The following is a 24,615-nucleotide window of genomic DNA, read 5'->3' as shown; positions in this document are numbered from 1 at the left end:
GGGATTTGGGAGTGATTGGGACGCTGTGAGGGGTGAGTGGAGGTGCTGAGGCGCTGCATTGGGAATGAGCGGGCTGGGTGCTGCAGGGGGAGGGAAGATGTAGTGGAGATCACAGCTGGGGCAATAGGGGAAGGGGAAATCCAAGCAGCAGGCTCGGGGATGCTCGTTACAGGGAGGGGCAGCACTGGGAGCTGGGTGCCAGGCCTTATTCACTCCACCCTAGAGCCCAAACACACCATCGTCGCCTAGCAACGCCTGAGGTGGCAAAGGGCAGGGCCAGGCTGGCTCAGTCCCAGGCATCAGGCTGAACCGGAGACACCGGGGGAGTTCATCCCGGCCACTAGGGGGCGCTACTGGGGGGGCATGGCGCAGAAAGGCACCAACCCCGCCCAGCAATTCAACTTTGTGGCTCAGGATCAGGTCTGGTAAGGCCCCCACGCCCACCTCCCTTGCTCTGACTCCCCAGGTCACTACCCCAATCTCCTCCCACCACCCTCTTGCTCCAACTCCCCCTCCTGGGTCTCTACCCCCAATCTCCACCTCCCACCCCCTCAATATTATTCCCCCCAGGTTTCTACCCCAATCTTCTCCCTCATCTCCATCCAATTCCAAACCAGACCCCCTAAACTCCTCCTCTCACCCTGTGACCAGCCCCAACTCTAGACACAACCCCTCCCCCCAGAACCCCACCCCAACACACACACACACACTCCCCTCTCCCACATTGCTCACCCCATCCCATATGGCTCCTGGCCCCAATCCCGCAGACATAGTCCTTGTACCCACTCCTCTCCTCCTGCAGCCTCAAACACATTGCTCAGCTTCTCCCTCTTATGCCTGTCCTCAGGACTTTATCCCAGTGACCTTCCCTATCTCTCTGTTTTCCTGATAAATACTTTTTATTTAGCTAAATTGCCTATTACATGCAGCGCTGTCGGTGTTTACATTCTCATCTCTCCATCTCTATTTGCCTTCATCTCTGGCTATATCTGACAGATTTGCCTGATAGGTGTTATACTTGTAAAACTCTTGAAAAGCTTTGATGTCTCTATGAAATTAAATACCTATTTTAATTTATTTAAAAAAACCCAAAAAACTAGCAAGTATACCACTGAATCAAAAAGTTAAGCTGATGAGCCATGAATGTGAGGTGGGCTACATAACAATGCTCTGTGTGTTTCATTCATCAATAAACTCAGCACCCTGCAGTCATTGGTATGATTCTTGTTACCTTCTCATGTATACGTATATACGTGTGTGATATGTGACAGAGAGAGTGGCAGGTGCCAATAGTAATTGAGAAAAATAGCAAGCAAAGTCCTTTTTCTTAAGGTAAGAAAAAAAATAGATGAATGATCAACAAGAAGTGTGCTTAATTCTATAATAACATAGGTTCCTTTTAAACTGAGACCTTTCTTTTTCTTTAAGTTGCTTGATAGTTTTTTAAAGTACTCAACAATCACTCAGTGAATACGATAAATCAACACATTTGTAAATCCTCCAATAATGCTTAATGGAAAAGAGTTTTCCCACAATTTTGCTTAAACTCTAAGTGGTATTCATGGTTATGTTTGTATGTTTATTAAATTAGTTTATCTACAGTTCATTCTGTGATATTAACAGGTATATTTGGTTAATCTAGACATAAGGAATATGAAATCAAGTCTGTTGCCATTGACAGGTTCACATAGTGGTTTTTCTCATGGATTAACGGCCAACACTGTAACAAAACCTGAGTCTGGAATCCCAACTGATTATGTTTCTGTGACTTCATCTGACCATGAATTCTAAATATGAATATAATTTAGGAGGGGACATGTTAAGACTTGCTTTTCCATGATAAGATCTTTGAGACTTCTTTAGTCTTAAGTTTTTAATACAGACTCTTCTGGTAGAATGTGGAGGACTACAACTTCACAGTTTACATTTCTCATCATCCTAAATTGCTGTGTTTTGTAACTTCAGGTTTTTAAGTTTAATGGTAGCCCAAAAGTCTTTTCAAGCATTTTTTTCTGTTTGCTTCAGGAAATACCACATTGAAACTGAACTTGAAGCTGCAAAGAAATGGTCCATCAAATGGGGATTTTTAACAACACCTTTTGAGGAGGTAAAACTGAATCTGATGTAGCACGTATATGAAATTTACTTGAATAGTTTACCCAGAATAGTTAGGTACAACTTTCAAATAAGTTGTCCCAGTTTAGAAACATTTTGCTTGGCTTTCAATAATAATGAATCTCTCCAAAGAATCTTGAGTCTTTTGCTGACAAAATGAATGGCATATGTAAGTGTAAATAAACACTGGTAACTTGGAGTAGTTGTAGGAGTACTAATAAATAGGGTTCTTTTAAGGTGATATTTCCAGTTTCTTTCAGAATAAAATATGACAAGTTGTTCTTTGTGTGTTGCACATATTTTAATGTTCCTCTTGATTAACTTAACTCCCCGTAGTGGTGACAGGAATTAGATGCACTGACAGAAGAATATTTCCCCTTTGTTTGTCCATAGATACTTTTAAAATGGAAAGATGGGGGCAAGGATTTAGCTAATTTAATTTTCAGTAAGGAAATTTACAATATGCTGAAATAGTTGATAAGGGATATCTAGAATATAATTCCAGAAGGGTAGCCATTTTAGTCTGTATAAATCAAAACCAATAAGAGTCCTGTACCACATTAAAGACTAACAAATTTCCTAACCACATCAGCCCATGATCAGGAGCTCATTCACCTGCACATCTACTAATGTAATATATGCCATCATGTGCCAGCAATGCCCCTCTGTCATGTATATTGGCCAAACTTGACTGTCATTATGCAAAAGAATAAATGGACACAAATCAGACATAAAAAATGGTAACATCCATAAGCCAGTAGGAGAGCACTTCAATCTCCCAGGACACTCTGTAGCTGACTTGAAAGTTGTCATACGTCAACGAAAAAAACTTCAAAAACAGACTTCAGTGGGAAACTGCAGAGCTGGAACTCATATGCAAACTTGACACAATCAGAATGAGTCTGAATAGGGACTTGGAATGATTCTCTCATTATAAGAAGTAATTGTCACTGTACACACATTCTCACCTCTAATCAACAGTTGTGAATAGGCCTCATCTATCCTAACTGTATTGACTTTGTTAGCACCTGCCCTCCCCACCGTTATGTTTCTCACCCTTGGATTTATAATTATACCTCCTATCTGTGGTTTCCACTTCATGCATCTGATGAAGTGGGTTGCAGCCCACAAAAGGTAATGCCCGCAGAAATTTGCTAGTCTTTAAGGTGCTACAGGACTCTCGTTGTTTTTGCTAGAATATAATGGTGAACAATAGCAAGAGCACATCATAATCTCTACTGTAATAGGTCAATGTTGCCACTGAATTCAATAGCAAACTTCCCACTGGTTTAAATGGGAATAGGTTCACAGCCAGTATATTTAAACATTACAGAATGAGATGAAATTCAGTAAAATGTGAGTCACTTGATCAATTATCTGACATGATCTTCTGTGTGAGACTAGTTTCTGCATATTTCCTGTATTGAATGTCTTCAAGGAATGATTAAGTGCACCTCGAACAAATTGTAACAAATGTGAAAACAAACAGCAGTAACAAAAAGGATCTGCAGTTTTGCAAATTTTTATATTATGATGCAATAGTTAGAGCACAGATTGGATTGCAGAGCACCTGAAGTCCATTCCCAGCTCTGCCACTGACTTTGGACAAGACTCAATCTCTCTGGGCCAGATTTTCCAAGGTACTTAAACCCTTGAAGATGCAAATAGGGGCCTAATGGGATTTTCAAAAGTGCCTAAGAAGGATAGGTGCCTAAGTCCCATTGTTCATCTGCATCTTTAGGTGCCTACGTACCTTTGAAAATCTGGCCCTCCGGGCCTCAATATCCCTTCTTCACAAACAGGGTAAATTATGCTTGTCCACTTTTGTATAGCAGTTGGAGATCAACAGAGAAAAAAACGATATAAGTTTTAACCAATATGTCTAATGCTATATTCTACTATTTATTGTATATTACATTTATTTGGCACTTTTATTATGAATTTTTAGCTTGTTGTCACACAAAATACATTTTCAGGTGACTTCAATTCAGTGAAGTGAGAGTTGAGGGTGCTCAGCAGGATTCAGCCTGTCTTAAATTCAGAATTTAAGCCCTTTCTGAAACTGAAAAGTGCATTAGAACAGCTACCAACGTTGCATAATAAATAGTTCTGTATTGGGTGCTAAGAACACAGTGCACAGATACCACAGTGATGGGAATGGTGTAGATGTCAGATATTAAAATGCTATGACAACACATTTCTTAGCTTGAAGTGTTAATTTTTGCATAATGTTGGTATTCTATTTTTAGTTGATAAAAGATGAAAAGAAAGAACCCACTAAGCCTACGATAGAGCTTCCAGAACATTTACGAATCCGACCTGTGACACCAGTGGAAAAATATATTAAGGTTAGACAATAGATTTTAAAACAGCAATATAGGTTAAATCTGTCTTAAGCAGCCATCCAAGTGTTAAAAGTCAGTCACTAGAGATGGATCTTCAACTAAAGGTCAGAATAAATTGTATTGGAAACCTCGGGGATACTTCAAAGGGTTCACTTAAGCCAGGGAATTGCTTTACAATAATCAACTCTTATCGTAAAGCACCTCCTGTGTAACAGAAGGTGTATATAGTATCAGATCAGTCATTTAATATGGTGGGGTAGTGGGGGGTAGCCTTTATAAGGAGCACTGTGGAAATCCCCCCATTCTCAATTATTTCAAGATTTATCATAACTCATTTATAACAGCCATTTTCCAACTTCAACAACTTTGGTAAAAATGAATCCTTTCTCTGTCTTTATTTAAACAAATCATTTTTTTCTGGATTTTATTTATTTTAAGCCCTCTTAGTGGCACAAATTAGATTTTCTTGCTCCTCCTACCGGGCTGTATTCTAACAGATGACTCGGCAGTTTGGTTTTATAGCATTCAGTTGATGCTCATACTCCTCAATGTCAGTGGCAGCTGTACACACACCTGTTTCTGACAGTGGAATCTGGCACACTGTTTAATTCACAGTTATACAGTGTTTACTTCCACTGGATATCCCCAGCCAGGTAATCTTCTGCTTAGTAGCCAAAAGAGCAGCAAGTAGCCACAAAACAAAGCAAAAATAAAGGAACATGAGAGGAGAAAGATGAAAATGAAAAAAAAGAACAGAAGAGAAAATGGGCAGAATAAAAATGGTGGCAACAGTGCTAATGTGTGATGTGAAAAGACTCTGACCCATCCTTTTCAAGGGGGCACCAACAGAAGATATTTGGAAGCGTCTAGGTTAATAGAGAGTAGGATTTACAGAGAGCCACTGGGCTACAATGGGATTACATGTATGAATAAGGATTGAAAGCCCCGTAAAACCCAATCCTACAAAGACATCCACACCCAGGGACCCTTAATTTGCCCAACTGATCTGACCAGTACTGTGCTGGAGTAAAGGATCGCATGGGCAGATTTCTGTAAGTCAGGGCCTTATATCATCATTTCCTTGGAGGAGCTCCTGTTTCATATATCTTTAAAGTGCTCTATCAGTACTATTACAGACTAAAACTGGCCAAAACGACAATGCCCAAATGTTACGCACTTCAGCCTTGGTACTGTTATTCAGCGGCAGAGCACTGCGCTCCAGTATGGGCTCGCTTGTCTCACACAAAGATGAATTGACATACAACTAAATTCCACCATGCATATTATATCAGGCACACTTAAATCTACTCCTTTACCATGGTTACTGGTCCTCTGCAATATTGTTCCACCCAGTGTTTGCAGAGAGGAAAGCGTGGCAAAGCTCGTAATGAAACTGCGTGATGATATGCTACAGTTACTGTTAATTAAAGACTTGTTTAATCCACCACATAGTCATCTGCCCTCACGGCACCCATTGTGGAAAAGTTTACCAGGTGAGGGATTTACAGTAGAGGATGCATGGCAAGCTTCATGGTCTGCAGAGAAAGTGACAAATAATTATCTTGCATCGGACCCCACTCAGTGTCTACCTGGGTTTGATTTACCACAAAGGCAATGAAGCTTTCTGAACCGGTTTTGTACCAGACATGGAATTTGTGCTGCAGTGGAACTTCGGTGGTGTTTTAGAGACAGTCAACTATGTCGATGTGGGCAGCCACAAACCATGACACACATTGTTGAGGACTGCAAAATGACAGCTTCCTGGACATCTTCGTTCCTTGAACATTGTTCATAAGAACGCTGTGGCGTAGTTTGGCTTGACTGGATTGCATACACCAAATAAATAAATTACAGAATATGCTATACTATTACATCAGTGTCTGTAACTAGAAAATGAATTCTTCTTCGGCCTGATTATTGTAACCTCTTCCTTATAGCATTAGTTCCCAAATTAAGATCCATGGATCACTAGTGGTCTTCTGAGAGCTGACTTGTGACATGGTGTTGGCTGTTCTTGTTTCCGGCTGCTGACTCACACTAAAGACAGCCAACAATACATTACATTTCTTAATATTTCTTTTCCATGTAAGCAATTACTGTAACTGCTAATTGCCATTGAACAGGATACAGAATCATAAATGGGAGGTGAGCTCGGGGTCTTGCAATTGCCAATGGGAGAGGAGGTTAGTCCATGAGACAATGTCTCTATTAAGATGTGTACCACATTATGGAAGAAAGTAACATCAGAAAACCCTGCCTTCTGCTGAAAAAAAATCTTTTTAAAGGATTTACAAAAATAATGAGCAAAAAAGCTGTTATCAAGATCAAAGTAACTGAAAAGTAAAGAAAAAGCTAGAGCGGAATGTTAGAATTGAAAAAGCACCACCATTTCTGCTGGTAGTGCTTCACATTAAGTAGTGTTGTAAGTCCAAATATTCAAGTCAGAGTCAAGCTTACTTGTGTCTGTACGCTTAGAGTATGTCTACACAGAAGCTGGAAGGTGTAATTCCCAGCTTGGATAGACATACTATAGCTAGTTCTGCTTGAGTTAGTGCACTAAAAATAACAGTGTGGCCATAGCAGCATGGATGGTGGCTCGAGCTAACTGTTCGAGTACATGCCTAGGATCTTGGATGGGGTTACACTCAGGCAACTAGGCCGCGCTACCATCTGTGCCTCTGTAACCATGCTGCTTCTTTTAGTTACCTGAGCTGTGAATGACACTTCTTAGCTGCACTGTGGACCTACTCTTAATTTGTGGGCACAATTAATTGCACCTGCACCTGTCTTGTGCATGCAAAGTGTGCATTACAAATCGGGCAGTTTGTCACTCAGCAAGATTAGAATGTGCAGCCAGTGGTGTGTGCACAGAAATGGAGACCGGGGCTTCAGATTTGACCTTCAAAATATGAATTAGCCAAGGAGAGCAAGAATTAGTTTTGGCTCTATGCTGCAGTTCTTCCTTTTACATAAAGACCCGTATTAATGTGTTTAAAATCTGTGGCTTGAAATTATCACATTTGCTCTCCGTCATGGCAATGAACAGTAATAACATATCTGTTCCTTTTGCTGGGTTAGACATGTAATCCCCTTCTTTTTCCTACAGAATAGAGGTGGAACATAGTTTTCTTCATTATCCTGCTCAGTGGGTGGCATTTATGGCAGTACAAAATTATCTCTTCAAAAGAAGTGCTCCACCTAAATATCAAAAACATTTTTCAGTCTTGGCCAAGGAACAAAGCAACACAATTCTGGCAAAAGAATAAACTGAAACATTGTTCTCTCACTGTGTATTTCTCTATTGACTAAGTCCCCAGATGTTAAAGTGGTACAACAGAGAGCACTTCTAATGTGAGATGATTCAGCCAAAGTAAGCAGAGCAGTCAGTGAACAGAGAATGCTGGCTTTTGTTTTGTTTCCTTAGATTAGATACTGATTAACTTGATGGATAACCATCTCTGATACTAGAAACAGACTGTAAAGGATAAGTAGTTCTTGATGCAAGAGTCAGATTGGTCAGTAATATTTTCAGTGTTTGGCCTTAGAACAACTATTTCTTAGCTATGTTGCGTCCAATTTGGTTCCAAAATGTATGCTCCCCTTGTTTAGAAATGTTACCTACCCCACAGATTATTTTAATATATGATAGTGGGGAAACAGCTAAAGCATGGGCTTAAATTTTGCTTCTAATAGTGAAAACCAAACAAAGGCTCTAGTAATTTATTAAACAAAGATAACAATGAGAAGCTATAACATAAAATATATTAAACACTTACATCTTTCCTGCCAACTTATGTTAAAGCTAATTTTCATAGTCTTCTTTTTGCTTAAGTTACCTTTCAGTAGTAGAGAAAACTTTAAAAATCAGATGTATGCTGATAAAAATTGAGGATGGATGGTAAATGGAATCCTTTCCTTTTAACTTCTGATTACCCCTTATTTATTACCTTTGGAACTAATTTATTTTCTGCCATACACACTGATTTAGGCATTGCAACAATATTTAAGCCTGTTAGTCAAAAAACAATTGCTTAACCAGAACCTCTTAATATTTTCTATTACAATTAAAAATGTTTCCAACATAGCTTGCTGTAGAATGAGCCCCCAAAATATTCTAAGTGGTTTTTAATAATATCTGTGTTACAGCTCAGTTCTGCAGGGTGCTGGGCAACACTTGGAGGTCCTTAGTTCCTTCAACTTCCATTGACTTCAATAGAAGTTGAAGGTTATTCAGCACCATGCAGGATGGAACAACATATAACTGGCACTACTTTAAAGAGAATTCATTTAAACTTTGAAGCAGTATTAGAATTCATCAATTTTCCTTTTAAAAAAACTATTTAAAAAGAAATCGTCCATTCCATCAACACTAGAATACAAAAGAGCATGTTGCATGGCAGCACAATAGAAATTAACACAAACCATACTTTATCACTGAATTCTATTTACTTACTCATATTTCAGGTCTACCCATCTCCTCCAGTGCCTAAGACAACTCAAGGATTTATTGGTTGGAGATCATCTGTGCCAGGGCTGGAACTTGAACGTTATTATCAGATCAGAAGCTGCAAAGGTGCCTTTCACAAAGATCTGAAGTGGCCTGATGAACCCTCTGACTGACATTAAGAAATAACCAATAGGCATATTAAGCCATTTGTTCTTAATCTAAATTAATATTCAGTAGTACAAATGTCAGACTTGCATAAATTGATATTAGAGCATAAATGTTTGTGCATGATGTCAACAAAATTTCAGGTAAGAGGTGTGTGTGAGAAATTTAGTTTAGCATGTCAGTTGTTACTGTTTTATTGAAGTCTGCAATATACATACTGTTACTTTCCTGTAAAAGAATCCTAGGAAGATACTTAGAAGGGTGCTACTTAAAAGGTCTGCATTACAATTTCTCTATGACAAGCTGGATGTGCTGGTGAGTAAGATGTGTAACTAAGCCATAAATTACTAAATACATTGTATATTGCATTGTGTATGCTTTACAGGTAGTTTGTGTAATGAATACATCTGTGTTGTTTAGTGGATCCCAGCTGAGCTGCCTGATCAGTATAAATAGTTCATACAGATTCTATTTATCTGCATGGAAGCAGGTTGCTTTCAAGATTAGTTATTTTAGAATCAAAACCAGTTAGATGAATGATCAAAAAGGTATCCATATGTATGTTGGTGAGCATTTAACCATATAGAGCAATACAATGAATTCTCAAGCATTTAAATTGAAGTAATTATATTAAAATAATTTACATCATCTAGAGCTGGTCAGAGACTCAGAAATAGTTTGTTGAATAAACTGTCAAAAGAGACAAAGTTGGGCAAATATAAGTATTTGTATAGTATTCAAATGCCTCTGAAGCCATCCATCAAAACTATGCACCATGTTTCAATTAAAACCAAACAAAAAACCCACACACTAATTTTTCAGAAACATTGTGGTTGAATAAAAAGAAAAAGGAAGAAAGAAAGAAAGAAAGAAAGAAAGAAAGAAAGAAAGAAAGGGGAAAAAAATCAAACAAATCCATTAGTATTGCCTATAGGTCACTGAGTAACCCACTAGGCAGCTTCCAGGTTAGAAAGCTACTCACTCTGACTGAAAACAATTGTCACATGACATTTAGAGAGCTTATAGAGTCCGCCCTGTGTCCCACTTATCAAACAGGCACATTAGTCTCACAGTTGCATAGCTGAATGCAATATTATAGGCACAGGTTTAAAATTAAAAGCCCTTTGATACTGCACATAACTTAGGCCTGAAGGCAAACCTGTACATGAGGTTGCTCGGCCCCACCTAATACATTTGAGGCTCTGATCCACCTGAGGTTAAAATCAGCTGAAAACTTCCTATTCCTATTGACTTTACTGAGCATTGAATCAATTATTTCAGTGAGTCTCAAATAATTCTATGCAAATTGGTTCCTCTCATCAGTATTGAGAAATCACTGGCTTCTAACAGGTACCAGTTTCCTTTTGCTATTGGTACAAAGGACTTTAGATGTTAGCAAATGTGGGGATCAGGGGCAGTCTCACTTGTTTGGGTTTACATTTAGGGACAAATAAGCTGCTGTACTGTTTAAGGTGGAATGACTTGTGTGATACCAAGATGTCTATATAGCATGGCTTCTTTATTTCTGAAATCAGTAGCCTTAATTCTCTGCTGTATCTGAGCCATGCACCAATGCAAGCCACACTTTACACTGATGCAGTGTGGATCAACATTCTGATTTGCACTAGTGCAGCTACAGTGGCTACCCCACTGAAAACAAGCTGCTTCAGGGTTCAGTCCTGTCTTAACAGTTCAATACATGTCACCTAGCTGAATGTTCACTGAAGGACCATTACCAAGAGGATTAACTGGCGAGGTGGTAGTACTACAGAAAAGGATCTGGAGTTGATTGTGGGTCACAAATTGAATATGAACTAACAATGTGATGCAGTTGCAAAAACGGCTAATACCATCCTGAAGTGTATTAACAGAAGTGTCATATGTAAGACACAAGAGATAATTGTCCTGGTCTACTCGGCACTATTCAGGCCTCAGCTGGAGCATTTTGTCCAGTCTTGGAAAGATGTGAATACATTGGAAAAAGTCCAGAGGACGGGAAAAAAAGTGATAAAAGGTTTTTAAAACCCTTACCTATGAGGATGGTTTAAAAAACTGGACGTTTAGTCCTGAAAAAAGATAACTGACGGTGAACCTGATAACAATCTTCAGCTATGTTAAGAGCTGCTATAAAAAAGCTGGTGATCAATTGTCCTTCATGTCCATTAAGGGTAGGACATGAAGTAAGGGATTCATCTGCAGCAAGGGAGATTTAGATTAGATATTAGGAACAACTTGTTAACTGTAAGAATAGTTAAGTACTGAAACAGGCTTCCAAAAGAGGCGTGGAATCACTCTCCTCTGAGGTTTTTAGGAATAAGTTAGACAAACACTTGTCAGGGAAGGTCTAGGTTTAATTGGTCCTGCCTTAGCACAAGGGCCTGGACTTGATGACTTCTTGAGGTCCCTTCCAGCCCTATATTTTGATTATTTTTTTGAATTTACAGCCATTTGCAGGTTTTTAAGCTGGTGAAGATATTTGAAATTAAAGGAAGATTTTAAAAATCCCAGAAATTAACACAGGTGACTTTCCCTCCACCCTAAAAATGCTCCATTTGTAGTAGTGCTATCAAAACTCCAGTGCATCCTGCAGCTGTCAATACTTACTTGTTGAGTCAGCAGCAACCCACTGGCACAAATGGCAGTAGGTCAGCTGCTAGTGTGTTGTTGTTTTTCTTTCTTGCTTCCTAAGAAGTGACTCATGATGATCAACAGCCTATCTATTTTTTACTTTAACATCCCACTCCAAATGCCCACAAAAGAACATTTGACCTTCTCCATATTCTTTACAAATAATGGAGAAGTGACTCACATCCTTTGGAAAGATTACCCAAAGAATGGGAACTCATATCAAAAGTCACCCCAGACAATTTACTGTAGAACCAGAGTAAGGAATGATTTAAAATCAGACTCTGAAAATTATCCGAAGTTTCAAGTTTGCTACTAAACAACACAGCATTAAAAAGGAAACAGTGCTCAGTGAACAGTTTGGTCCATACTAGAAGTCAGTGTTTTTGATCAATGTGGCTTCCTTCCTTTCTTGTCATGGCAGTGTTTATATTGCTGTCAGGAAGGTGGCCCATTTTGATTATATTTAACAAATTTTCCATTAAATGGTTCTGTGACTTATTTTAAAGGCAAGTGTAGAGTGATCCTTTAATATCAATCTGGTTTCACATAATGCTTGTGCTGCAGATTAACCTGTGATTTAACATCTGAAAAGGCACATACAATTCAGAGTGCACTATTTTAAATGCCAACAGAGACGGAGCCAAGCAAAGGGGAGACAACACTGTTGAGATTTTATTTTGAATTTTTTAATACTGACCAAGTAGAGAAGAACCAGAACTGGCACCTTGTATTCTATGGTGATTTGTATAAAATGAAGTTCAGCTCCAAACAACTCCTGGTTTTTATTTTGCAAAACCAAAACAAAACTGACAGCATTTTACAAACCCAGAATAACTCTCAGTTTGCCAATCTGCAACTGTAAATTGCTGGAGCTCATAACTAATACTTGAAAATTAACTCAAGACCAACAGTAGGTATTTGCATTCTACTTTGCTTCAGTTAAGAGGCCTTTTAATGGCAATCTACCAGTGATGTTCAAATACTTGTACATAGGATTTGAATTACTTCATCTTATCTGAATCAATCATTATTTGATCCACAAATCAGTGGATTTTTTTTTTTTTTTTCAAGGAAACATTTTAAAGTGTCCATTTGTATTGCCCTAACTGTACCTATTTTCCTAAGATTCCTCTTTTGCCTTTCTGTATTTAACACAATTTCTTTTGTAACTGTAACAGAGAGAATGGTCCAGTCAGCTGCTCCAATCATGAGTGCAAACAGACAATGGAGAAGTGTTAAATTACCTTGTATTGTTTCAAACCTGACATATAATCTATGAAAATTAACCTCTTTATTGGAGTCCAGTTAGGCACATAAATGTCACTGCACACCATTTCCAAGGTCAGTACAATGTCAGTAAACTCAGTATACACATTAGGGAAATATCAAGACAATGAACTCCCAGATTTTTAAACAATTAAACTCAGAAATGAAGCAAAACCCAAGACAGCTGTAAATTGGCACACCTTTTCTATGTACAGTTCTGCATGAGTCAAAGCTTGAATGTACAAAAGAAATCAGTTTGCTCATTTTTAGCCCAAAATTTCACTTGAATATATAAAAAACTGCTGTTTTTCAATTAAAAATTCATTTAAACTTCATTTAATTATGTTTCTAAAAAGCCTTTGACTAACACAAATAGAGTTAAATAATCGCATTAGCCAAATAATGTATATTAGCGGTTCCCTAGTTTTCTAACATTTTCACAAACCATTGAAGGCATCTTGTCCTTTAACTATTGCTTGTAGACAAGGTATTTACGTGTTAATAGCAATATTCTTAAGCAGGAAATAGATGCATTTTTTAAAAATGCATACAAAAAACCTTGTTTATGTGTAAAGTCAGCATAGGCTAAAACCCCAAAGGATTTACACACCGAAAGTGCCTAAATCCAACATTTAGCGCCACTGATATCCTCAAAGCACCCCCACTCAGCTGCAACCTAATCCTGGAGGCACCTCCAAAGCTTCCACCACTGGACATGTGCAAAGCCACGTAAGTCTAGATACCGACAACCTGCTCAGCACACAAGCTCTGGCAGGATTTTCAAACCAGGCATTTCCCCACCTATCTCAGACAAAAGCCAGTCAGGAATTTTTTGCAAGGGAGGCGTGTTCAATTATACCCAATCCACCACTGGTTTGACCACTCGCCTGGGTATGGGAGACCCAGATTTGAATCTCCACTTTGTGTGATTTGAAGCAGAGACTTGAACCTGACTTTCCTACATCCCAGGAAGTGCCCTAACCGCTGAGTTATACAGTCAGTCTCTCTCTGTATCTCACTTCCCCTCCCCCATGAATTATTTCATACAAGTGAAACAGCTTCAACAGGAGAAATTGTGGGTATGTCTCTATTTGAGCGGGGAGAAAGGGGGTAATTCCCAGCTTGCTTAGACATACCCATGCTAACTCTGCTCGAGCTAGCACTTAACACAATTCCTCACACAATTACTTGAATTGCATGCACAAACTGGGTGTGTGCTTGCACATATCTTTTGGGATATATAATTGGCCGTGCAACATTTTGTACATCTGGGTCTCAGCTATAATTTACACTAAAATACTCGTATTAACATTGAATTAACTTGTCCACAAGCAATGGTTACTTTATTTACAGGCCAACAAAATTAGGTAACAAAAAGAAATCTTAGTGCATTTTCCATTCGCAGGATGTTCATTTTTGTGCTGTTAAAATATGCATGGAAAACCTAGAATTGACACTTGCTACATATAATTGCACTAATACAAGATGATTTGTATGGGACTTAGTTTTAGGAGATTGTTATTTGTTTTGAAAGATGCGTTCTGCATCAGAGGATAGAGATTTTGATTAGATGAAAGGCAATGATGATTCTGAAAAAACAACACTGCTGGAATTCCAGTCACCACTCAAGTGCTGCTATACATTCAGAGAGGTGAGAGGACTACATAAGCAGCTGCAAAGTGTGCATATGGGATTGGCTTACTGTGCAAAGAGGACTCTTAATTAGAAAATAACTCTCACTACTATTGTATAACTGCCATTTCTGTTTCTGGAAAATTGCACATATGTATTTATTGTTTGCATTATCATAGCACCAAGAAGTCTTAGTCATGAACCAGGACCCCATTGTGCTTGGTGCTGTACAAACATAGACCAAAAAGATTGTTCCTATCCCAAATCACAATGTAAGTACTAGACTAGAGACAATAGGTGGATACAAATAGATAGGAGAGGAAACAATGAGACAGTTGGTCATCCTGATAGGTAATGGTCTCAGCACAGTAGCATTCTAATTGTTGTCAAGTTTTTGTAAGCATCAAGACAAAGGAGATGTGTATAGATGAGCACAACTGCACTCCTTCAGTCTTCTGTCACTGAGACGTGAGAATGACCCACAATAAACAATATGAGAAATACTTAAAAAAAACAAAACTAGAAAATCTGGGTAAACAATAAGGAAACTGCTAGGTCATTATTTTTCAGATGGATTGAAGTTAGATTTACATTAGGGCTTCAGGCTGCTCACACAAGATGGAAGTCTTGCTCTGCAGCAGATAGACCAGAATGCAAAGTTTAAAGAACAATCTTTCCTATAAGATTTATTTCCATAAACATTTCCAACTGGAAATTTGCTGGTATAATCTGAACAGTACTACAGGGTATATGTTCATCTCAGTGCATAGAGATTTATAGTGCTACCCCTTTGAAAGTGAGACTATTCACACAGAGCATTGGGATTTGCATGCTCCTGTGGGAGTGAGGAAATCTGTAGAAAGCAAATCCAAGGTGCCACTTTAGTCTTGCATTACCTGAGCACCAATATTGAAAAGAAACACTAAAGCATCCGAGTTCCTAGTAATGCACTGAAGGGTGACTTAAAGTCTCTCTACATTTCACAGCACCATCCACTTATGCCTGTAGCTTAAAGACTGCCTCTGGGTATCTGAGATGAGTCTCAATGCATTGCCAGGCAGTGGGCTCACCGGATGTTCTGAGAAGGGTCACCTGGGATCAGACATTTCAATAAATGCAGTGGGTCAACTATAATGTCTAATCATTTAAACAAATGCAGCTATATTTACTGTATCATGCAAAGCTCCAGCTAGACAGATGAGTCAGCATGCCCTTCTCTTTCAGACGATTGTGAGCAGATAAGCAGAGAGCACGCCCATTTTTTTTTTTTTTTTTTAATAATAATGAAGTTGTTCTCTCAAAAGTAGTTTAACACAATATTGGGTTAATTTTGGCACATGTGAAGAGTTTACTGTGTGTTTAGTAAACAGCCTGATCTTTTATTTTAAAGACAAAAGCATCTGAAAATAATGCTGAATACAGAATGAAAGTGCTTCCCACATCTGTTAACACATAATATTGGCTACTTTCTATGGAAAAGGTGTTGCAGGTGCAGTATAGGACAATATGTTAAATCATCCTTTTTAGAGAGCACCTCTAAGGATAACAAAACGTCATATCATTTCAATTAATTATCCCTGACTTGTACCAATAACAAAGAAAAGGTCAGGCTACAGCCAGAATAGTAGAGATGGTCAAAAAAAAAAAAGATAATTATGTTTTGTGGGGAAAAATGGAAAAAACCCTAAAGATTTTCACTTTGTTCGCAATCTTTCACAGAAATTTCCATTTTTCAACAAATTATACAATGAAATTTTTCACTTTGAAATTGTTTGCTTTGTTTTGGTGGCATTTCCCCCACCATTTCAAAAGGAAAAAGGTCTGAATATTTAAGTGTTGTTGAATATTTTTTTTAGAATGTCAATGACAATGAAAAGTCATTGTCATCAAAACCCCAGTATTTTAGTTTTCTCTAGAGAAAAAAATTCAGCCAGCTTCCTGGAATACGCAGTATAAAATACAGCAGCATAATACAGAGAAAATAATATAGCAGGTTTCCCAAAAGATTCTTCATTGCATTTAGGCCCTCTAAACATTCTAACTAGAAATGATTTTGAATCAGAGCCCAAGCTCCAGCCCTCCCCCAGCCCCCAAACTTTGGATAATGATCCAAACTTTAAGCCTGACCCCTACTCCTTTATGGACTGAACCAACCCTTCTGAACTGATTTTACTCACCCCACTGTAATTTTCACACCACTGCCAGGACAAAACCCAGCAAACTTTGAATTCAGGCTGAGTCTGAGCTCACTGACTCAAGGCTCAGAATGAATGCTTTGCACAGCTCTGCTGGTGGAATTCAGTCAAGCTGTGATGAACTTCACAGCCTTTGCGTACTCACAGCAAAAGTGAATAAAGCCATCATTTTAGGAGATTTTTGTTGCTTTGGAATGAAGAGGAGGAAGGGGATTATCTCAACAGACCTTCATAACCAGGGAGTCAAAGGGATTGAGCACAAGAGGAAGATATGGGCTTGTCCTTACCCCTGGCAGCCAGGACATCTGACTTCTATTCTCAACTCTATCACTGACTTTCTGTGTTACCTCATGCAACTTGCTGAGGCCCAGGTACATGACTCAGTCATGTAGCAGTACAAAAATCTGGGTGAATTTCAGAAGTGATGCATCAGTGTAACGTACTTTTTATTAGTGTAACTTACACCTTGTGGCCTCCGAGTGGGTAAATGATGTCAGCTTAGCCACAGCTCTGAATTTTGCTCTTTGTCTCACATTTTCCCATGTGCTCAGTATCTACCTGAAATGGGTGTGATGTGATTCATTTAATCCTGAGACCTTGGGATGTAAGGCACTATGGAAATGTGCATAATAGTAAAACATAATGGTAAAAGGAATGCAAAGCATGGTTCTAACCCTGAAACCCTTGCTCATATGAATAGCCCCACCAATGTCAACTTCCTTAAGAATCACTGAGTAAGGATTGTTGGATCAGATCCCGTTGTCATCAGAATTGGAATATGTCTGAACAGGAATCTCATGGAGAAATGTTTTTAAGAGCTCAAGGAGAGAAAACCACAACTTTAGTTATAATTATAGTTTAAGGACTAGGAACATGACTATTTCCTCTCCAGTCCAATTCCCTTGATACAGGCTCTTTACACAAACCAATCTTTCTAAATCTACTTTCCAGAAAAGTCATTGTCAGAGAGAACAGCCTTGCACCACAACAAAACATGGCAATTTCCCCAATTCCCCACACCCCATTCCTGCTGTCTCTTACAAGATGAAACAAACAGTAGGAGGTAGAGGTTCCTGTTTATGAAAACAAGACAAAGGATTGTTCTGATATATCTTGGAGGGCAAGGAAACACACAGGGTCCCGTCACCTTGGAGGCAAGCTGACAACATGTCCATCTCATGAAAGGAGAATCACAGCCAACCTGGCTGTAAAGTGCTGCAAGATTTTGAGTGAACAATACTCTACCAGACATGCTTTTCTGCTTTCCAGAAAGGTTATTATCAGAGAGAACAGCCTCGCACCACAACAAAACATGGCAATTTCCCCAATTCCCCGCACCCCATTCCTGCTGTCTCTTGCTTTTTCTGTGCTTTGCCTCCAGGCTGCCGTCTGACATCAAACTAATCTGTCCTGCTGAGAGAACCACACAGCCCGTGCTACAGCCTGACCTAAACCCGACAAGCCTTCACACTTCTCACAGGCTGAAAACACTCCCTCCTCCTTCCCTCGGAAAGTGAGAGACGGTTAATGCTTTTTACTCCTCACTGGGGAGCGAGATGAACTCAGCTGTGCTAGTGAATCCTCTTTCCTTGCTGACATGCATCAGACACAACATTATCATCCCTAAAAGCTGGAGCAAAAAACAAAACAATGAGCTGCAAGTTCCTGTCTGAAGAAATTTAAACAGCCATTATCCTCCTATTGCCAAGGCATGGTTATGCCCTTTGTTACAATGTAAGCTGCAGCAACTCTCTGTGCTCTCTACCATGTACTGTACACAGTTGCCAGCTTAGTTTTATGTTTATTTCACAAGCAAAAGCAAAATATTTAGCGTCTCTTAAGAAAAGACATTTTGTAAGTGCTCTGCTCCAAATTGCCACTGCAGATGTTTTGTGCTTTCAAGAACCATATTCTTAATTGTTTGAATGAGATCTCACAAGCAGATGTCCTATAACAAGCCATAGATTGAAATCTAGGAGTTTTGAATACAGAAAAATCAAATTATGACTTCCCCTAGGTTTGGGGGAGAACATTTCTCAGTATAGGCAAGCTACAAAGAGCCAATTTTGGAGCATCACACGAGCCTCTCTTAACCAACTAAGCAAACGAGCAAAAGCTGTGATTTGACTAGGTAGAAGCACTGAGTGGGTAAGAAACCTAAATGAGATTTTCAGAAGAAAATGGATCTTCAAGAGCAGCTGTGACCCAGGGACCCCCCTAGCTCACATATATGTATAACAACGCACAGAAGGGTGGCATGTGAAGTCTCTACTGAGAGCAAGTAGCCCACTGGTCATCATGATCATTGTGCAATGGATGTAGGGATAACATCTAAGGAGTTATGTATCTATACTAAATATTATGTTCTTAAAATCATGGGGTTAAGGCAAGTCAGGAGGAGGTAACGTATCTTGGAAATGTTCCTTTCGGGCAGGAGGTAACAGATACCTATCTCCTGTCCGACACACGTCATTTGTGTAGTGTAAGATCCATACTGTAGGCCAATTTGCATACTGGGCCACAGGCAAAATAAGAGATTGTGAAATCTAAAAGAAAGGAAACCTACAAGATGAAACAAACAGTAGGGGGTAGAGGTTCCTGTTTATGAAAAAACCAAAGGATTGTTCTGGTATATCTTTGAGTGCAAGGAAATACACAGGGTCCTTCACCTAGGAGGCAAGCTGACTGCATGTCCAACTCATGAAAGAAGAATCACAGCCAACCTGGTCGTAAAGTGCTGCAAGATTTTAGGTGAACAATACTCTACCAGACATGAGAGCATCTACTTAATGAAGCCTGTGTTCTAGAATGTGTTATAGTTTTATTTTGTATGTAATCATTCATTTTTACTTGTTGTTATTCCTTGAATCTCTATGCTTTGTTAAATAAACTTTTACTTGATTGCACTCTAAACGTATCTAAGTGCTGTGTGCTAAGTGGAATGGTGATCTGAGGTGGAACTGGTAACTAGTTATGTGTTTATATACAGTGGGATAGTCATTGGGTATGAGAGAGAGAGAATGATTGTGTAGTCCTTGGAGTAGAGGACCCACCTGGGAGTTCGGAGACCCTAGGTCCAGTCCCTCTGCTCCAGCCACACTTTTGTTATTTATCCAGAGTCCAACAGCCTCAACAGCAGAGACTGAGGGAGCCCCACATCAGATTATCCCATAGTTTAGTGGGTAGAGCATTCTCCTGAGAGTGGGAGACCCCCCTCCTTCAAATTCTCTTTCACCCTCTGGCAGCGAGGGGGGAATTGAATCTGGGTCTTCCACATCCCAGGTGAGTGCTCTATTGCGTGACCTAAAAGCCTCAAGGTGGGCACCACAACCCCACAACCCTTTTGTGTGGGCAAGGCTGGCACCTAACTCATTCCCTCAAGAAACACCATAGGCGCCTAAGTCATCTGACGCCAAGCAGCAGGTCTGCATGGGTGGATTGCTAGCAAAGGTAGGGTCTCCCAGCAGCCCTGACTTATGTGCCTCTCTCGGAGAAAGGGGCAGGGCTTAGCACACCCCTTTCTAGTCAGCGTCTCCCATTGGTTAGCTAAGGTAGCTCCCCGCAGAGCATGCTGCTCTTGTGGATCACATTCTTAAGCATCTGTGTATCCCCGTTCATTGGACAGGAAGCCGAGGCACCTTCCTCCATTCTCTGGATCACAGGGCTGCTCCTGGGGTTTTCTAGGTGCCCAAAAGTTAGGCACCACAGTGCTCAGAATTGCAACACCTAAGTCCTTTCATGGATCCCACCCTTACTGCTTACTCAGTCAAAATGCCCATACTTCCCCCGGTCTAAGGAGTCTGCACTTGGGCCTGCAATTTGTCCTTTCGTTTATTACGTTTTGTTAAGATGGGTAAGTGGGAGTGCTCATGTTGCCCTCTATTGAATGGCCCACATGAGGCTAGGTGACTGCTACTTAAATTCTCTAATGGAGTATCTCCTTTAGCTCAAGCGGCAGGAGCATGTGCTTGTGGTACTAAAGGGTGTAAGTTTGATCTCTGTTAAGCCAGATCCCCTTGGGCACATAGCATAAAACATACCTAACTGTGTGAGCAGTTGGTAGAAGTGGGTTGGATTGGGAACATCCCCAAATCTGTAGCTGCTCAGCTATGGGGTGTTGATTCGACTCACTGTAAAGTTAGGGGCTACTTCCAAGATGCAGCTTTGGATTTCAAACAGACCCGGAGTTTGGGGGACGCTTAGATTTAGGATTGTGCTTGTTTGTATTTATGAGTGGCTCCTATTTTTTTCAAAGAATTGTAGCTTCGAGCAGGATCACACCTCTCCAGATGTGCTAAAGATGGATTGTAGCCATCTCTAAGCCACAATGGCCCTATAAAACCTAGAAGGCGATGGAGGAGCAAAGGAGAAGCAGAAGGGAAAGGAAGAAAAGCATTAAGGAGAAGGAGCAGGAAGGAAAGGGATGCAGACCAAAAAGGAGGAGATGAGAGAGCAAGGCAGAAGGAAAGGGTTGGGGGAAAAAGGCCAACAGGCAACTGTAATAAATAGTATGGAGAAAAAAAGAAGCCCTTTCTAATTACAATGAGGCATGAAATATTAAAGATATTGCAATTGTGCATGTCAGGCTCTAATTCAAACTCAGACCACTAATGACATTAGCAAGCCAAGCAAGGTTCACTCTCCTCGCCTGTGACTCCAAACCCTCGCAATAGAATTACAACTGTTTAATGTACAATTGGCTGTATGAAGTTCCATAAATGTTTTTTCTTTATTATCCCTGCTAATTCCACATGCATCTACCTGTCATTTATCTGAACACACAATTTGTGTCCAGAGAACTGTGAACAAGAGAACTTATTTCCAAAACAAACAGCACCAAAACATTGTACATGCAACTCAGAAATTAACACACACACCCAGTCCATATTTGGAGCAGTTTACCAGTATGGCCAAGAGACGACTGGTATCTACAAACTCAGCTCTCAGAAATATTCTGTATTGTTTTGATGTTGCATTACTGGTATATTTGAGAAACCCTCCATCTTTAACAAACCACAACATTTTTGTATTATGCCTATTTTATAGTCGAGGCAAGAAAGACTAAGTGATGTGCCCAAGGTCACACAGGAAAGTGTAGAGAGAAAGTGGCAGAGTAGAGAATAGCATTCAGGTCTTCAGAGTCCCAGGTTAGTGTCTTCACCCCCTTGAAAAATATTAGCATAGCATGCAACCATGCAAAATCCTTCAACTATTCTTCTGAACAAATATTTACTTGCCTAAAAAAACAGAATTCATTTTGTCTGAATTTGCAGTCAGCCTGCGTCCAGTTACCATGGAGCAGCACAAGAGGGATATATACAGAGTATAAGCATATAAATCTCTCCCTCTTTACCAGATAATGAAGGAACCTGATAGGTCACTTTTATTGGAGGCTTTGTTTGTTTATTGTATTGACTGATTAATTTATTATGTGTCAATGTCTGGGTGCATTGAAATAACACCAATGGCACATGACTGGGCCAAAACACTCGATGCCTCCCTCAACCACCCAACGAATGGAACAATGGACTGACATCTCCATTCCAGTTTACAGCCAACCCCACCCTGGCTGATAAAACACCAAGGGACATGGATGAATCTCACACTAATCCCAGGAGGTGGATGTTTCATGGAAGAAATACAAACAATGTTTTGCATCCAGGAGGGTATCTTCAGCCTTTCGATGTACGGCCACAAGCACCCACAGTCAGAATTTGGCTCACCAAACATGTGTAGTGCCTGTATGAAACCTCACCCTAATTCCACCTTCAGATGTAATAGAGAAAGGAGGGAAGATCTTGTGATGAAGGCAGCAGAGTGGGAATCAAGAGTTCTGGGTTCAGCTCCTAACCCTCTCACAGACTCCTTTTATCTCAGTTGCCTATCTTTAAAATGAGGAGAATTAGCCTTCATTCCTCATTTATCACTCTCCTCAATTTAGACTGCAAACTCTTTGGGGCAGCATCTCTTACTCAGGATAAGTACAGCACCTAGCACAATAGGGCCCTAATCTTGGTCAGGCTTCTCATCATTACCATAAAAATAATAAGCTAGAATTTATCATACTTGTTCAAGAAGATACGATCAACGCAACACAGAAGCAACACAACAAATAATGGAGACTCTGTGCGATGAATGATGCTCTTCCCAGTAAATGTCTGTAGTGGTCTTACCATCATGGAGCTTCCCTTTATGGCACTGTCATCAATCTCATGTAATGGCCAAGCCCCTCTGGAGTCCCACCCCTTCCAGGGTATCTGTGATCTTGTGACCTCCACCACTATTAAAACACAACTAGCAAATCAGCTGAGGGTTTTATTTCAGTTCCTGTCTCTTCACCTAGTGACATCAAAACAGGTTTGAGATTTCTGACTCTCTCTCTCTTCCAATTTCCCTTTGTGCTCAGTCTTATTGTCAGGACATAGTTCCACAGGGCCAGTTCCCTCAAGTTCTGCCCCTCCTTAGTGGCCCACTATAGAAGATAATCCTGACTCTTGCAGCTTATTCATCTCTTACTCCTTATGTCTGGGTCCTTCTTCAGCCTCTCCACCCAAGGGACAAGTTCCAACCTGCTGCTCTCCTGGACCTTAGACACTTTCTCCTCAGACTTAGGTCTCCCCCCTACTACTGCTCTGAATGTCTGGCAACCAGCCAGCTCCTCTCCTGCTGGGTATAATACTGAGTTAAGCCTGACACGCTCTGGTCAGGTGCAATAAAGTGGGCTAATTGGGCTCTATTAACTCTTTAAGGGCCTGTCTGGGGTTTAATAGGCGCCTATTAACTCTTTAAGGGCCTGTCTGGGGTTTATACACCTTGACACAATACTATATGTATTTGTCAAGATATAGGCTGTTACGTGAGCCTAGAACAGTGAACTCTTGAGATCCTTAGACATGTTTTATTTCAACCAATACACTGGTCAAATAGTCTGTGACACTCAACAAGAGGTGTTACATCATAATGACAAATATTACATACCAGTCTGCTTGATTAACATCATTTTTGTTTCATGTTTTACTTCCTGAGGAGTTGTTTTTCATCCACTTTATCTGAAAAAACAAAACAAAACGCAATGCATTCTGACATGGAGCTCTAATGTGTCCTTTGCAGAGCCCTCTCATCTGCAGCTTTTCATTCTCACCTCCCTTTCTCTTCAGCACATGAAATTAGCTCCAGCAGCAGCTACTGGTCAAGAGCCTCACACTTTGGATATCTGCCAAGGCTTTGGGGGTTTTGCATGAACAAAAGGTCCTTCCCTATGACACACACATTTAAATTTAGCACTAAACTGGGAGGGGTGGGGGGAGGAAAATATGTAAAATGTCATTTTCTGACAGGCAGAAAATTAGAATTCATTCCCCTGAGAACTAAATGGACTTTTCTGCTTCTAGCCACTAGCTATGACACGGTTAACATTTCTCAGTTTAATGACCAAGGACATTAAGAGTGGATGTGAATAAGGAATACAATTGCTAGAGGGTATTAGCTAAGTCTGTGACAATAGCCTGAACTGACAACAGAGCAAAAAAGTGCCCAGTTCCAACCAGTAATGACCATTCGACATGGAGGATTGATGGTGAATGAAAACACAGAGCAACAGGCTGTGGAGACAATTCTTTGTCACCCTCATTATTAGGCACAGGAGTTAGATGGACATAAGGAACAGAGAATGGCTGGTGGGCAACTGTAGAGAGCTAAGACCCCTGTAGCAGGTGCGGCAGGATAACCCCTCACTTAAAGTGCATTCTGCAAGACAATGTGCTCCCAGTTGTCTCAGGAAGTGCCAGTGTACCAGACAGCAACTTAACAGAAGGGTTGAAAA

General features: G+C 40.1%; 1 protein-coding gene across 1 annotated transcript; it reads left to right on the top strand.

The window, feature by feature from the left end:
* The first annotated feature begins 363 nt into the window (after positions 1-363).
* CIMIP1 (ciliary microtubule inner protein 1) lies at positions 364-9,080 on the top strand. Its single transcript, XM_067554625.1, has 4 exons — positions 364-425; positions 2,026-2,107; positions 4,365-4,463; positions 8,925-9,080. Exons 1-4 carry the CDS (start codon positions 364-366, stop codon positions 9,078-9,080), a joined length of 399 nt encoding a protein of 132 aa, XP_067410726.1.
* The last annotated feature ends 15,535 nt before the right edge of the window (positions 9,081-24,615 follow it).

This window comes from Emydura macquarii, unplaced genomic scaffold, assembly GCF_026122565.2.
Source record: "Emydura macquarii macquarii isolate MOO-44397 ecotype Brisbane River unplaced genomic scaffold, CSIRO-AGI_Emac_v2 contig_1483, whole genome shotgun sequence".
In the NCBI taxonomy this organism is placed as follows: Eukaryota; Metazoa; Chordata; order Testudines; family Chelidae; genus Emydura; species Emydura macquarii.
Note: the sequence above shows the minus strand (reverse complement) of the source record. Positions and strands in the feature narration are given on the sequence as shown.

Excerpts from the sequence above, each read along its gene's own strand:
- CIMIP1 (XM_067554625.1), top strand. The coding sequence starts at position 364 with ATGGCGCAGAAAGGCACCAACCCCGCCCAGCAATTCAACTTTGTGGCT. Across the intron at positions 2,108-4,364 it reads TAACAACACCTTTTGAGGAG|TTGATAAAAGATGAAAAGAA; the intron begins GTAAAACTGAAT and ends TTCTATTTTTAG. Across the intron at positions 4,464-8,924 it reads CAGTGGAAAAATATATTAAG|GTCTACCCATCTCCTCCAGT; the intron begins GTTAGACAATAG and ends CTCATATTTCAG.